This window comes from Tamandua tetradactyla, chromosome 3 (assembly GCF_023851605.1).
Source record: "Tamandua tetradactyla isolate mTamTet1 chromosome 3, mTamTet1.pri, whole genome shotgun sequence".
Lineage (NCBI taxonomy): Eukaryota > Metazoa > Chordata > Mammalia > Pilosa > Myrmecophagidae > Tamandua > Tamandua tetradactyla.
In genome coordinates, this window is record NC_135329.1 from 27,735,213 (window position 1) to 27,750,094 (window position 14,882).

Consider the following 14,882-nt stretch of genomic DNA (forward strand, 5'->3'; position numbering starts at 1 on the left):
TGCAGAAGAGAGCTGCAGTGTGGTGTGTGGTGCCATGCAGGAGCCAAAGCTCATCCTAACCTTGTGATGCTGATGTGCTTTTATTCATTTTTCCATGCACACATATTAGTTTTGAAAACAGCATATGGATCAGAACATGATAAAAGTGAGGAGTGAGCACATGGATAGTGGTTTCTTCTGTCCATTTACACAATAGAACAATTATTTTTCGGAAACTCTTTTGGAGGCAATTTGTGTCTATAAAGAGTGGAGATGATACTTGGTTGGCAGAATGATTCGGATTTAAAAGAATGTTTGAGGAAACTCACTCATAGAACCATTAAATGCCTTGGTTAAAATCAAAATGTAAAGGAGTTGAATTATCACTTGTTATGGATTGAATAGTGTCTCCCAAAAAGATATGTCCAGGTCTTAAGCCCCAATCTCATGAACGTGACCCCATTTGGAAATAGGATCTTTGAAGATGCTATTGCTTAAGATGAGGCCAAAGTGAATTAGTGTGGACATTTAATCCAATTTGGCTGGTGCCCTTACAAGCAGAGGAAATTTGGACATTGTTAGTGAGAGAGAGACAGGGAGAAAGGAAGGGATCGAGTTATGCTACCACAAGCCAAGGAATGCTGAGGATTTCTGGTCACTTACCGGAAGCCATAAGAGAGGCGTGGAGTGGATTGCCCCCTTTTAGAGGAAGCATGGCCCTGCTAGCACACTGATTTTGGACATCTAGCTTCTGGTACTATGAAGCAATGAATTTATGTTGTTTAAGACATCAAGTATGTGTTACTTTGTTACAGCAGCCCTGACAAACTGAGATATTTTTTAAAACCTTCAGGGTCTGAAATGGAGACTTACAGATCCACTGTGGGGGAGTGAGGAGTCAATATCATAAAATGTCTGGAAAAGGATCATCATATTGTCACACATATTTAAAAGGATTTGCTTCATTAAAAACCAAGTACAGATGAACACTTTTGCTATTGTGAGGCAGTTTCTGAAGTAGTATAGTTTTAACAATAATGATGATGATAGTAATAACAGTAGCTGTTATTACTGATATTGGTACTTACTGAATGCATACTGTGAACTAAGCATGGAAATTCTTTGCATGCAATGAGGTAGGTACTGTGATTATTCCCATATTGCACATGAGGGCATTCATACATGACCAGATGTAGGTCACACATGAAGGAGCAGAGATGGAATCAGCGATGTGCTGACATTGACACCAACAGGCTCCTCAGAGCCAATTGTGCACTTCTTTTCCAACACCACGGTCAGTAATGTCATGTTGGTGCTTGAAATGGACCATCGTCTAAGAATTAGGAGAAATCAACAAATGCTGCAAGTCATGTTTTTTTTTCCGCCCCGCTTTTCCCCAGAGAGCTGGTTGCCAAACATTTACCCATACAACATTGGATAGGATTTGTATCCAGGCAGTTTGACTCCAGATCATTTTGACAAAAACTCATGTTTTTATGCCAAAGGATTGATAATGATATTAAAATTTCCCTTATTATGAGTCAGTTTTATTCAGGTACTCTGTTACTTGTAGCCAAATGTACCCTAAATGATTACTAGCATCATATATAGTTGTTGTGAAGATAAAATGAGTTGAAGCATTTGTACCAGTTAGTACAGGCCTTTATGTAGTAAAAGTTAGCAATTATTATGACTACAGAAAAATGCACAGAAGATGTATGACCCTTAAGTCCTTGCAGTCAACTACTTAAGACTACTTCTCTGCCTTCATAGGGACCAATGACAAAACTGACGTCACCTCCATTTTCTCTCTGCTCAAAAGTCTATATCTTGGGGCAAAAGATAAATGATCTGAAAAAGAAATCATTAAGATAATCCAAAGGCAGTCTACAAACCAGTTATGGGACTTCCAAGCACCATGAAACAAAGCCTTTAGCTATTGTGAATTTTGCTGTTCCTTTGGTTGCTGTCCCACTCTCTGTGGGGCTCAGGGAATGAGGCCAAGGGCATGCCAACTGAGCCCAGATTCCAACCCAGGAGGACGTCTATAGGACATGACACCATTTGGCAAAACTCATATCAGATACTGAAGTTGAGAAACATGATCCATTACCAGGAAGATAATGCCCACCTTTGCGGGTAGCCAAAATGATAGCCACCACAAAATCAGTAAGATCAATGAGAAAAAGAACAACTAAGATCGTTATTGGGGCATTGTTCTGAATATTTGATAGGTATTGTTTAATTATACCAGCAACCCATGAATTACGTATAGCCCCCATTTTTTGAGAAAAGGAAACTACGATTTGGATATGTTGATAACTGAATGGAAACCAAAGAGATGGCAAATTGTTAAGGGAATGTGATGCTTATGATGGTTCCCAGATAATCTGACTCCAGGTTCCCAGATAATCTGACTCCAGATTCATGTTCCCAATACTGACACTGTACTACCCAGGAGCTTCATGGAGGGAATAGGGACGTAGGGGGAGCCATGAGGCTTCGAGGTTCAAAGACCATGGTCAGAGAAGGACCTCCATGGAAGCACTCTGCTTGGACAGTATTGCCCATAACCTTCTCTGACCACCAGGCTCCTACCTCATTGCCTTGGCCTTTTGTTCACTTACTATGTCCTGCCTTGACCATCCAGTTGTATTCTGGTTCTTCCCTGTGCCTTGAATGCCTCAACTGCAGCCCCCATATCATCTGATCCCATTTTTTCCTGTACCATCTGCTTCAATTAGCTGGCTCAGGACACGAACTCTCCTTCCCAGAATTACCCAGTCCACTTCTAGACAGACATATTAACAATACATTATGATGAAAGAACTAGGGCATATGTGTTTAAAGAAAGAGGTTTAAAATATTTTATTAGAGGATGTACATCAATATTGAACAATACTTAAATGTTATGGTATTCGTGTTTATAAGGACAATATAAACTTTCATCATTTGAACAGTCACTTTATTAAACAAAGTAAATTCATTTTAACAGTGGGCTGCATATCCATAAAGTACATTTTTTTCAATAATTTATTCTTCTGCGTAGTAATTTATATGTTCATTTTCTTCAAAAAAAAAGCTAACATGATCATTCACCACGTCATGTCATAAACAAACGGACCTGTAAAAATGGTGTGTAGAAAACTCAGAAACACTTAAACAGCACATTCCAAGGATCGTGAGTCCATTCAAAATGAATTAAATGCTTTAGAAGCCATTGTATCAGCCTGGGTGTCTTATACATATATGCATCGATAGAAAACGCTGCAGCAAATTCAAGTATAACAATTCACACACGAATGCATTAATCTGACATGAGAGAAGGCTCCCTCTTATACCATATAGCATGGATCAAACTATAAGTATGCTTCAGAGGAGCTTTTTCTTTCAACATGGAAGGAAAGGTAATAAGATTGTCAACTCAATTGACCAAATACAAAAATCTGGAGGTGGGTGTGGTTCACAAAACACTGCAATATTGAGAAATTTTACCTTACAGGGACCTTATTTGCCATGACAAATGTAAGAGTTATCAGAAAACCACAGCAGCTAAAATCAGGCAGTCAGTCCACATTTATTTCTCTGGCAATGTGGAAACGCCGCATTTGTACTTTGAACAGATCTAAGGATGAGACAAGCAGAAAAGCTGCAGCAAGCCAGAAAATGTCACAGCGTTCATGTTTAAATGGCATCAGCTTTGTTCACTAAAATATAGTTTTAATTTCACAGACAAAATGAACCTCCAAATTTGTTTTTCTTAGTCCTAGCAAGTCAAGGCCTTCCTAACTGCAAGTTGATTATAATGTGCAGCTCCAAACCCATCACTTTGGCTTCCATTTTCCCCACCACTCAGGGGTTCTTTGCTGCATTTTGTTTGTAATAAGCTACCAGGCACCATTAGCTAATTATGTATCCTGACAATGGAGATGTGACAAACCAGCCTCTTGGGTACTGTAGCCATCCAATTATTTCCTGCCTTTTATGTAGGAAAAACGGTTTCTTATACAATTTATTTTGCACAACATTTTCTTGTGAAAAACCCCAACCAATTCCTCAAATTTTAATAACACTGAATTCCATTGTATAAGATTTTCTTGGTAATACTTCTAGAACATTCGGTTATCCTTATGGATTAGTCATCTCATGTTCAAGCAAATGTTTATTTGCACAATGAGAAAGAAACAGACTTTTCTTTTCTGTTCGACCATCCCGCTGTAACGCTGCACTGTGCCTTGAGAACGAAGAGAATGAGACCATTGAGAAACCAAGGCCTCTCGATTTTAAGCCAAGACAAACATGGAAGCTCGGTAAGGAAAGCCCTGGACTTTCGTTTACTGACTACCCGAATTTTGCCTTGGGTTAAAAAAGAGTGGGAAGAAAAGCAGACATGGAATTGCCTGGGGAGGATTTGGTGAATGCTGCTTTGTGGAACCAAGTTGCCAGAATGACAAGCAAGGATGATTTCTATGTGCCATGATTGTTGAGAGAAGGAGGCAACCCCAAAACATGCCAGAGAGTCACTAGTCCCTGGGCTTTTGCATGGGTTTGTTCCTCCCTCCCCTGGAACAGTTCTTCATTCCTCACTTCATTTTGTCCTTCAATATCCAACTTAGAAGTCTCCATTTTTGAGAAACCTAACTCTGTGGCTGGGACAGAGACCTCTCCACCATGATCCCTTGGCACCGCGTGAATACTTTTCACCATGTGATATCTCTGACTTGTCTGCATGCTCCAAAGACCACAGGCCCCTCGAAGGCAAAGATGGTCTCTTCTCCACCCTTCTATTGCCACCCTCTAGGCTTGTGCAAGGTCAATAGTCAGCCCTCATTGAATATCTATAGAATGGATAAACATGTAAAGAACAGCTATGTGCAATAGGAGCTTTCTTTGGAAGATGGTGATTTTGTTTATGGTGTGACCTCTACTTATATGTGCTAGAATTTGAAGGACACTAAAGGACTTCAGCGTTTAACTCTTAAGAATGCAACAGATGGAATTGTACTAAGCTGACTCTCACAAAAACTGTGCTATTTGGTTCTAAATCTGTTTTCCTCCTTCTGTCTACAGTCAAAAGCTCTCTGTAAATCACTGACCCAGCTTTGACAACAGTAATATGTTAGATTTGTGTTTTTGGTGAATGCTTGATAAAGAAGTAAATCCATGTGGCAGGACAGAATCTTCAGTTCCTGAGGTGGATTAAATGGCAGTGGGAGGCAGGGAAGATGGCTGGTCTGTATACTCCATTTGTGTAGTAAGGACAGCAGTTATGGGCATAAAGCTGGCTTTATGTAATGGGTAAGTCACCTAAAAGAATAAGGTAGATCAATTTTTAATGAATCATATTATTCTTTTGGAGTATCTGAAATGCATCAACATGATCAAAATTTTATCCTTTTGTAGAGTAAGAATTCTTACTTCAAACCCAATGTATCTGTGTTCACAAATTCAGACGTTGGTAGAACTCCTTCTTCTTAAATTGAGATCACACTTATTTACCTTCTGCTCCCTGTGAGGTTGTGCTTTTAGCTTTCTTTCTCCCAAAACTGGAGGAACTGAAAAATCTTCTAATTTGGGTCAACACCAACCCAATCACTTTTGCCATAACTCAGCAGATGTTTCTCAAAACCAAGACAACCAAAACAACCATAGATTGTGTTTATATAAGGCAGAGTTGAGCCAAGAACCTCATCCCTGAAAGTGAATTTTCCCCTCAGTTTAAAACGAGTTTGAGATTTTAAGTCACACAAGACCATTTGGCAAGGAGTTGGAGGCAGCTCCCTGTCGGATACAGCCTCTGAGTAGGGCTGGCTGTTCAGCAGACTGAGCCCTGATGAGCTGAGCTTGGAGTGTGGACTTTTCCATCAAACCACCTGTCCTGGAGAGCCCTGGAGGCCATTTAAAGAGGTTCACAGAAATGCCTTGACTCTGAGTAGCAGAACTTGAAATTAGAGCTGAGATGGTGACCTCTAGCTGCTCTGACTGCATTTTAATTCCAGCTGTGATTAAACCTACCTGTGTTCATAACTGGAAATTTGCTGTTTTGTCTTGTACACACACATGTCCTACATGGCCTTGGTAGGACAGTAAGCTAGGCCAGGTGGTGGCCAGCTCCATTTCCTTAGATGAATTTTCAACCCAAGCTTTGCTTCCAATGCTCTATCTTCTTCCAGCTGTCAATATTTGCTTTCTTATAACACCAGTTATACACAAACATCTTTTATATAATAAAACTGCATTTTATATGGTGCCTTTCATAGAACAACTATAATAACTTAAAATACTTCCTATTAATAAATAAATTGCCAATGTGTAAAAGATCACACACGCTAGCACTAGACTCTCTTGTTCAGGGCCACCTATCATCTATAGGGAGCTTGAGGAAAGGGTCAAAATCATCCATTTATTCTGCTTTTTAAAAATTTTAAAAAAAAGTCCTGTGTCTTTTTTAATTTAAAATTAGTCCTGGAATATTTGTCACCTAAAGAAAATAACTTAGTGGGGGAAAACTAAGAGTAGGAACTTGGGACCTAGCACTCAACTTTGGAATGAGAACACCCAAGTGATGGTACAGCATCCACTTTGTGACTTCCTTTATAATGAAAGAATAACTGGTGTCTTGATACTGGTGATGGCCTACTCCTGGAAATGAATAAATCTGAACAAGGATGAAAATCAAAAGAAAGTGAAAGACTTATTCCATTTTTTCCTGAGTGTGAAATTTTCAGTGCTTGAAGATGCTTTAAAGCTGATCTTTTATCCCCAAACTCTCATTTTGTTAGTAGTTTTAATAATGTCTTGGTTATATAGCATTTAAGAGGAAAAGATGGCGACAGGGAAAGAGTGCTAGCGTTTATTGGAGGACCTGCTATGTTTACATCCACTTTATCAGTTCGTGAGGCATCTCCAGGTATGCCATTTCATTTGACTATCCCATGTCACAGATGAGGAAAATGGGGCTGCAGGAGTTTCAATGACTTGCCCAGGACCACTTGGGCGCAGAGTGGGCGACTTAAATGAAATCCAGGCCTTGTGATTGCTAACCCAATGCTCTGCCCACAGAACCACTTGTTTCCCTTCTGTGATAGCCTCTGGGCCCGGAGTTGGTAAGGTCAGGTCAAGAGTTCAGCAAAATGAGGATTCGGCACAGGAGACCTCCAGGAGGAGGTATAGGTGTAGCTTAATTTCTCCCAGTCTTTCTCTTTTTCCTGAATTCCCTAAAGACTCCACAGTCTTTATTCTTCTCACACCCATGTTGTGGCATTGGTTCTCCGTGAAAATATTGCCTGTGTAATGTGACTGTTAATATCTTAGTCCCTTCCATACCAAAATGCTTAGCAAAGTGTTTGGCACATGGTAGATGCTCCAAAAATATACTTTTTACTATTTGAACTTCATTTCTGCACATTTTATCACGGGTGCATTGTGTTGAGCAAAATCATTTTGTTGTCTGTAACACTGGGTTGAGAAAACGGACTGTTTGTGACTTGTTATACCCAGAGATAAAAATAGCTGTTTTCTTCCATGTCTGATGGAGAAAACATGTGTTTTGACTCAGGCTTTAAATTCTGAAACAAAATTTCTGTTGCAGAAAGTCAGCTCTAACTTGTTGACATTTAGGTCAGGGCTGCGTGTGATGTTCTGAGTAAGAAGGCAGAGGAAAGTGAGGTGAGCTGCTGGAAATGGAGGCACAAGCAAGCAAAGGACCTCGCTTTTTAATTCAATTATTCCCTAATAAATGTCTGACTCTCTTTGGAAAGTATGTAGAAAACAAGCAATGAATTGTTATTTAAATATTTGCAATATAGGCTTGCTTCACTTGTAAAAAAATTTCATAGGCTTACTTTTTAATAGCCTTCCTTCTTGTCAAATTGAATTTGTAGAGTAACACTGTTCATTCGCCTGCCCGCTCATCAGTGCTCCCTGCTTTTCACAACTGCCGTCACTTGTGCCATGACACTGGGGCTGGGGGGAGAAGGCGCTGAGGGCCAAGGAATTTTATCTCCAGTCTCAGCCTTTGACTAGTCTCCCATGGGTCTCCAACCCTTGAAACTTCAATTAGCCAAGCTTCAAAGCTGTAATCTTTTCATTATGGAGAAGCTAAGGCTGGGTTGAACAAGAGGAAGGGAGACCAGAGTGCTGCAGAGAGACAATTTTCTTAGAGATCAAGCCATAAGCCATAAGCTTCTTGGCTCAGATATGTGAAATACTTCTGGAGGCCCCGCCTTTTCACGTGACTTTCCCCTCTAACTTCCAGGTGGGAACTGCAGCCGGTGAACCACAGAACTCTCGACAACAAAAGTGCTCCTTTGTGGCTGATATTGTGGGACCAGACGTACTTCCAGTCCCCAGGGAGGACAGGGGAATGGGAATCCCAAAACAGCACAATCTCTCACCCAGAAAACAGGAGAGCAGATGCTAATGCAGTTAGAGCAGTTCTGGCTTTTCCAAATGAGGATTAATCCTCTTTAGCTCTCAGCAGGGCCAGGGCAGAAGAGAAAACATCATTCTATGGCTGTTGAGGAAGCACTATGAGGGCGATAAATTTTTCCCAAACAAGGGGATTGAGTGGGTTAATGAAGCAGAAATGGGATATAATTTAGCAACAGAAGTAAGGTGAACAGGCAAATGCAGAATCGAGCAGCGGCACCTGGACGCGGCAGCTGGCAGCAGCTAAAATGGTATTATTGCAGTCACTGAGGCATTAGGCAGTAATAGTGGAGGCCATATTCAGAAGGTCTGAATTAAAATACCTTTTATTAGGGAGTGGTGCTTCCACATCCTCATATCAAATCAAGTCAGTGTAGCTTTTTTTTTCCTTTACGCTATCTTTCTTAGGCTGTAAGACCTAGATGAGGGAGCAACCTGGTGGTTCCATGGTCCCCATTTCCCCAGCCTATCCTGACGCAGAGCAGACAGAACTGACATACCCCTTAGCCCACCCAGAGCTGGGATTGGGCCTCCCAGGGGTGATCACAGGGTTTCCAGGTGGTGACCCAGTTCCCAGGGAGGCCTTTGGCTGTTGGTCTTGATCCCCTCTTCTCTCGCCTTGCTTTCAGGGTCTAGGGTTTGTCCTCTTCAGTGATGGGGTTCTACCTTCCTGGGTCCAGATTCTCTGGGGGGTGGGTTGAATGCTTGCCTGTCTCCAGATGGCAGCTAGCCTAGAATTTCCCTCTGCTCTGCATACCTGTTTAGGATCTTACTGTAACTTTTCACACACCCAGGTGTCAATTATTACCAGAGCCTTCCTGGATGGATCATCTGGTATTTTCAAGTCCCTCTGAATCTGGTCTCCCAGCCCGTCCCTGTAACTAGTGGTTGGATCTTTTCCCTTGTTCCTCTCCCTCAATCCTTGCTCTCCTTGTTTTCTCAGGCGAGGACCTGGTCTAAAGATCTGACTACCTAGGGACTGAATATCGCAATGTGTGTACTAACAGATATGATCTGGTTAAGGAGATGGAACCTATATAGGTATAGTGTAAAATAAGTGTTAAAGTGAAAAATTAGATACCAACATAAAAAAAAAAAAACAATAGAAACGTCCCACCAAAATATGTAACTAGTTGGCCAATACATTTTATAGACAATTGCTGTAGGAACTTGGAGAAGGATTGGGATGATCAGAAAGGGATAATCTGGGATAAGATTTGTAGATAAGTTTGGCATGGTTAGAGAGGAGATGGTGGGAGGATTATAGATGCATGGAACTGTGCCACCCAATGCAGATGCATACCGCATAGGCACAAACCCTTTGATTGCAGCAGAAAGGTGCCTGGGATGAGGATATGATGACAGAACAGGAAGGCTCCATGAGCAAATGCCATGAGCAGATGGGCTGGTGGGATGGGAACAGGGAGCTAGAGCACCAGCAAAGGAGGAATTCCATTTGCCTAGGTGACAGTTTCACCTAGGGTCTACCTCTAGAGGGATTATTCACTGATCAATGCTATCACTGAATTGAGTTTATTTTCTGGGATTAAACAAGGCCTTGACGGCCGTAAAGTACACACACAAGAAGGAAGGTAAGATGAAAAGACACAACAAAGGCAAGAGATAAAATATGAAGAGGAACAGACTATTCCGTACTCAGTACAGACTGGTGAGTTGTCAGAAAGTGAAAGGCAGCAACTGGTAAAAGAAGTGCACATCTGGGGTTCTGGGCAGAAGTGCTTCACATCAGGCTCCTTCCTAAAATGTAGCTGCACATTTTGTTTGTACCTTTCGTTTAGAATTAATGGTATAAAAACAGAAAGAAAACGATGCAAATAGAGGGTAAAAGTCCTGGAGGACCCAGGCCTTGAGTTTGCCCCACACTGAGTGGCGACTTGCCCCCTCTGGCCCCATTCCTGCCCTGCATTCTCGGAAGGCAGCTGGGGCCAGAGATTTCAGTTTCAGGCTGACACTGGAAGGGGAACCAAGCTGCTGAGGGAAGCCCCATGGGAAATGGGATTCTCTGGAGCAAAGACACTTATCCAACAGCTTTCACTGTTTATAAGTTTAAGCAAGGAACTGGAGGGTGGATGGATGGCAAGAGAGGAAAGGATAAGGAAAGAAGATCAAAAAAGGGGAAAGGGCAATAAATCAAGAAATAGTAGGGAAGTGGGGAAGGGCAGGGAAACCGGCACACAACTTCAGCCCAAGCCTTCCTTTTCATGCCCAGGATGGGTCTACTATTGCTGATTGGCCTTCACATTTCCAGGTCGTATCAGTTCTGCACTTATTACCTCTGCCATGGCAATCCTGCCCTGGGTCATGGGAAATGCACACCTTGTTTTTAGTTGGAAACATCTTTCTCCTCCTCATGCTCACTGGGACTGGAAGGGAAAGAAGTTTCTCCACTTGTGGGAACCCCAAATAAGTTTCCTCATAGTTATGCCATTTCCAGTCTACTTAGGCTAGTTCAGACTTAAGGAAAAAAAGAAAAATAGGAAAAGGAGACGGATGAAGAGGAGGAGGAAAAGAAATGCTACTAGCATATGTCTTCTGGAAAGTGGCACTCTCCATCCAGCCTCTCTTTCTGTACCCCATGACTCTTCCTGGAGACCTCTAGGACCCTCAAATTCCCTGGCATAGGGTACTGTGGTAAAGGGGTCTTCCCCAGGAGACACGGATGGCCCCAAGTTGCTGATGGAGGTCTCTAGAGCCCTCCACCTTGGCAGAATTCCAGGGGTCTGGGAGGGATTTTAGGCCTGTGGGGTCAAGAGGCACCAATTTGTTGTGGCATCTGCCATAGTCAGACAGTTTGTGTCAGAGGGTTTTTGCCAAAGAGACGAAGAGCTGAGAGGCTTCGTTGACTCCCTTGGGCTTCTGCTGACCTGCCTGGTGTACAGGATGCCAGGAGTCAACTGTGGCGTGGTGGTGGGCACTTGTCCCTTATCCTGAGATCTAGTTAGAAAATCACAATATACCCTATGGTTCTAGGAGGGTAGGTCAGGTGGATCAATGCCACACCTGACAGTTACCTGATGGTAACTAACTTGTTACCATCACCTGATAATTCATATAGGTTGGTAGCATTAATTTAGTCAGGTGGACATGTGTCAACAATGCATTTAAAAAATAATGCATGTACGGTGAACACTGAAAACCATGATTAGCATTGTTTAAACTATGGTGTAAGCTAATGTTCGTATAAATCAGGGGCTGGTAAATTATGACCCTGTGGCTAAATCTGGTACAAGGCTTGTTTTAGTTTTTTTGGTACAGCCCATGGCTAAGGATGGTTTCTACATTTTCAAAGGGTTGCAAAAATCATTGAAACAAAGAATATGTGACAGAGCCCATGCGGTTCACAAAGTCTTAAATATTTACTATCTAGCATAAAACAGAAGAAGTTTACCAACCCCTGGGATAGATTAAATAGATTTTTATTTTTTGGTTCATCTGAGAACATCCTTCCCTCTGTGCCATTTATAACAATGCCTTTAGGGAAAAATGCATTCTTGACTTCTAAACAGATAAACCTGGAATTCACCCAACTCATAAGCTGGGGACTTTCTGTGCCTTTGCATTTCCAGTGCCAAATTCAGTGCCTGGTACAGGACTGATAGCCAGCAAAGTTTGCGAATGGCAAAGATCAGTGTGTCTAAAGTGACACTCAAACCTGGCGGGAAAAGGGGCATTCCCACAACTCCCTTTGGGCCTCTGTGTTCTGGAGGTCCTTAAGGTGAGAAGCATCGCTGGCTTTGCCTTGTGTGTCACCCCTTTGAGTCAGCTAAGAGCCTCCTGTTCTTTGGCTCTGCTGCTGCCTATCTAAGGAAAAAGAGCAGTATTACATTTGCTTGTCTATTAACCAATGAGAGAAGCAGAGACAAATATGCAACTCAGCCCCTAAGACAATCATGCAACTGCCCAGCTGCTGGCACAGTTATGGTGGGAGAAAAGGTGCAGCTAGAGGTGGAATTACAGATCTGAGATGAATGAATGAAATATGAGAGTCACAGTCCTCGAGAAACATGGTGGATCAGGGGCATGGAGAACAGCACAGAAAAACAAGTCAGAGGTTGGATCTGTGGATATTCAAAGAAGTCCTTAAATTCTCCCCATTTGTTTCTTCGTATGCTAAATGTAGATAATAATTCCTTCTTTTTTTTACTCACTGGAATGGCTTAAGATAGGTAAAATTACTTTGAACAGTAGAAAATGCTATATAAAAGGAACAAAATATTAGACACATATTGGAATTCTCTGTTTAGCTTCTTTTCTACCAGATTTGAATGCACCTTCTATATTAAGGCTTTTTACTAGGTTAGCACCATTTTTTTTCCCCTACAAATATAGTATAAATTTGCTCTTAGATTTTTCTTTTTACCTAATTAAGTCTGCATTTTTCATAGTTTGGCAATAATTATTTCCAGCTTTTATGTGGCTACACTGAATATGTTATGGAGGGAAAGTTAATAACTCCTGAGCCACATAAAAGATAAAGAGAATTATTTTGTCTTTTGAAATGAATAAGCAACCAGCTGTTGGGCAGTCCCCTGTTTATCAGTTGCAGTAAAGTATTTCAAAACCATCCTGCTTTGAGTAAGGTCTATGGAAAACCTTCCCCTCTTCAATACCCTTGCCTCTTTCCCCCAGATAACCTTCCTTTTAGGTGAGAATACCAGTAATTCATGTGGCAGTGCCAAAAAAAAAAATCTTCCTGCGTAGAGGAGTGTTTTCCATCAAGGCCCATCTGCACATCCTGTCCCACCATGACAGTTGGGTCCTTTGGGGGAGCCAACTGGTCTGAGCTTTAGCAAAGAGCTATGTCTTCCACTGAAATTCTAACTGGCCACTTACTCTGGTCAGCCCATCCCACAGTGGTCATCTGCACTCACTCATTTTGCAGGGACTGTGAAGGGCCCGCAGCCACTGCTGGCCACTGGGTTTTGAAGATGGTAGACAACTCAGCAGCCTGGGCTCAGTCCTGCTCCACAGCACAGTTTGTAGACAGGAGCAGGTGCAAAGAGCATTCCAACTGGGCCCCACCGGAGCTGTGTGCAGGTGGTTTCATGGTTAAAAGTCCTAGTAGTGTAAAAAGAGATCAAAGTAACAAGTGAGTATACTCTCTGATGCGTCTATATTTGCCACCTCTGCCTTCTTTTTCAGTTACCTTGGTTTTTGCTCTTAGAGTATACCTGGACATGTAATTCTACCTGCTTGGGTTCGCTTTGCTGATGAGCAATGCTCTTTCTTCAAATGAGTCAACAAGCATTCATATGAAGAGGTAGCGTCTTTGTTTTGGCAAGAGGATGTGAGCAGAACCAGCCCCATAGCAATTACAAATGTTTGTCAAGCTGCGATTAAAGAGTGGAACAATTACCTGCCCAAGTAAATGGTTCCTAAAATATTCTCATTCCCAGGACATAACCATGAAACCTACTGGGCCAGAAGGTCTGGGTGATGTTTCACTTTGAATGCAGGGTGGGGGTGGGGAGAATCCTCAAGACCCGAAGTTTTAATTTGTGAATGGAAATTCAGGAACAAGCATATGCCATCTAATAACTAGTCACAACTGTAAACCAATTCTTCATGTCCAAAGATTGATTAGGTTTCAGTTTACTTGGAGATCAGCATTCTGAGCCGATTACCCAAGGTGGCATCTGTGACCATTCATAGGCTTGGCACACTCTCTGAGCGATGTTCAATTTCTGGTGCGATATCTATAATCCCCTAGCCCCTCCTCTCTTTCCAACTCTAGAAAAAAATCATGTTTGCACATAGGTGAGTGATGTGTATTTGTTTTCATTTATATTTTTAAAAGGATGTACTTTCTAAAAGTGTGTATGGTAAATTGTTTTTGATGATTAATCATTCAACACACTGTACAGTGTGTTTCACAGCCACAGCTGGGTATTGCCAATGCAAGCCTCTTCTGTGTTCTCTGATGCACCCTTCCTCTCCCAATTTGGTATAATTTGTCCTTCTAGGGGTGCTTAAGTAACATTCCAGACCACTATCTCCTAAAAATTGTAGACACCAAATGCTTACAGTTATGACCTATTCTTGGGTTTGGCTGGGATGAGATTTAGCTTACTTTAATGATTAACTTGGAGACAAATCCAAAGGAAACAAAACATTAGAAATTTAATATCCTCAGCATAAGTTAAGCCATTCTCCAGTAGAAGAATTTTATCCACACCATTTGTGAAGTAGGGTGCTCTGGAAAACCTATATGTAGGCTTTAGAGTTCGGGAGACCCAGGTTTGAATCATGTTTCCTCCTAGGCCATGGGCAAGACTTAACTGCTCTCAGCTATCAGATTTTCATCTCTAAAATGGGAATAGTTGAGTTGCTATGAGGTTTAGAGATGATAGATGCAAAATACTGTAGATGCCTGGCACAAAATAGGATCTAACAGAAAAGTCTTAACAGAATATTTACTTATCCAAATACTATAGACTACTATGGATGGACAA

The 14,882-nt window shown here is 41.7% G+C and overlaps 1 protein-coding gene across 1 annotated transcript in view; it reads right to left on the reverse strand.

Moving 5' to 3' along the window:
- Positions 1–11,692: 11,692 nt before the first annotated feature.
- ADRA1A (adrenoceptor alpha 1A) overlaps positions 11,693–14,882 on the reverse strand; it is a 104,103-nt gene continuing 100,913 nt past the window's right edge. Inside the window, exon 4 of the mRNA XM_077152845.1 lies at positions 11,693–13,488. Within this exon, the coding sequence (XP_077008960.1) occupies positions 13,480–13,488 (9 nt within the window). The 3' untranslated portion in view covers positions 11,693–13,479. The remainder of the gene's footprint in view (positions 13,489–14,882) is intronic.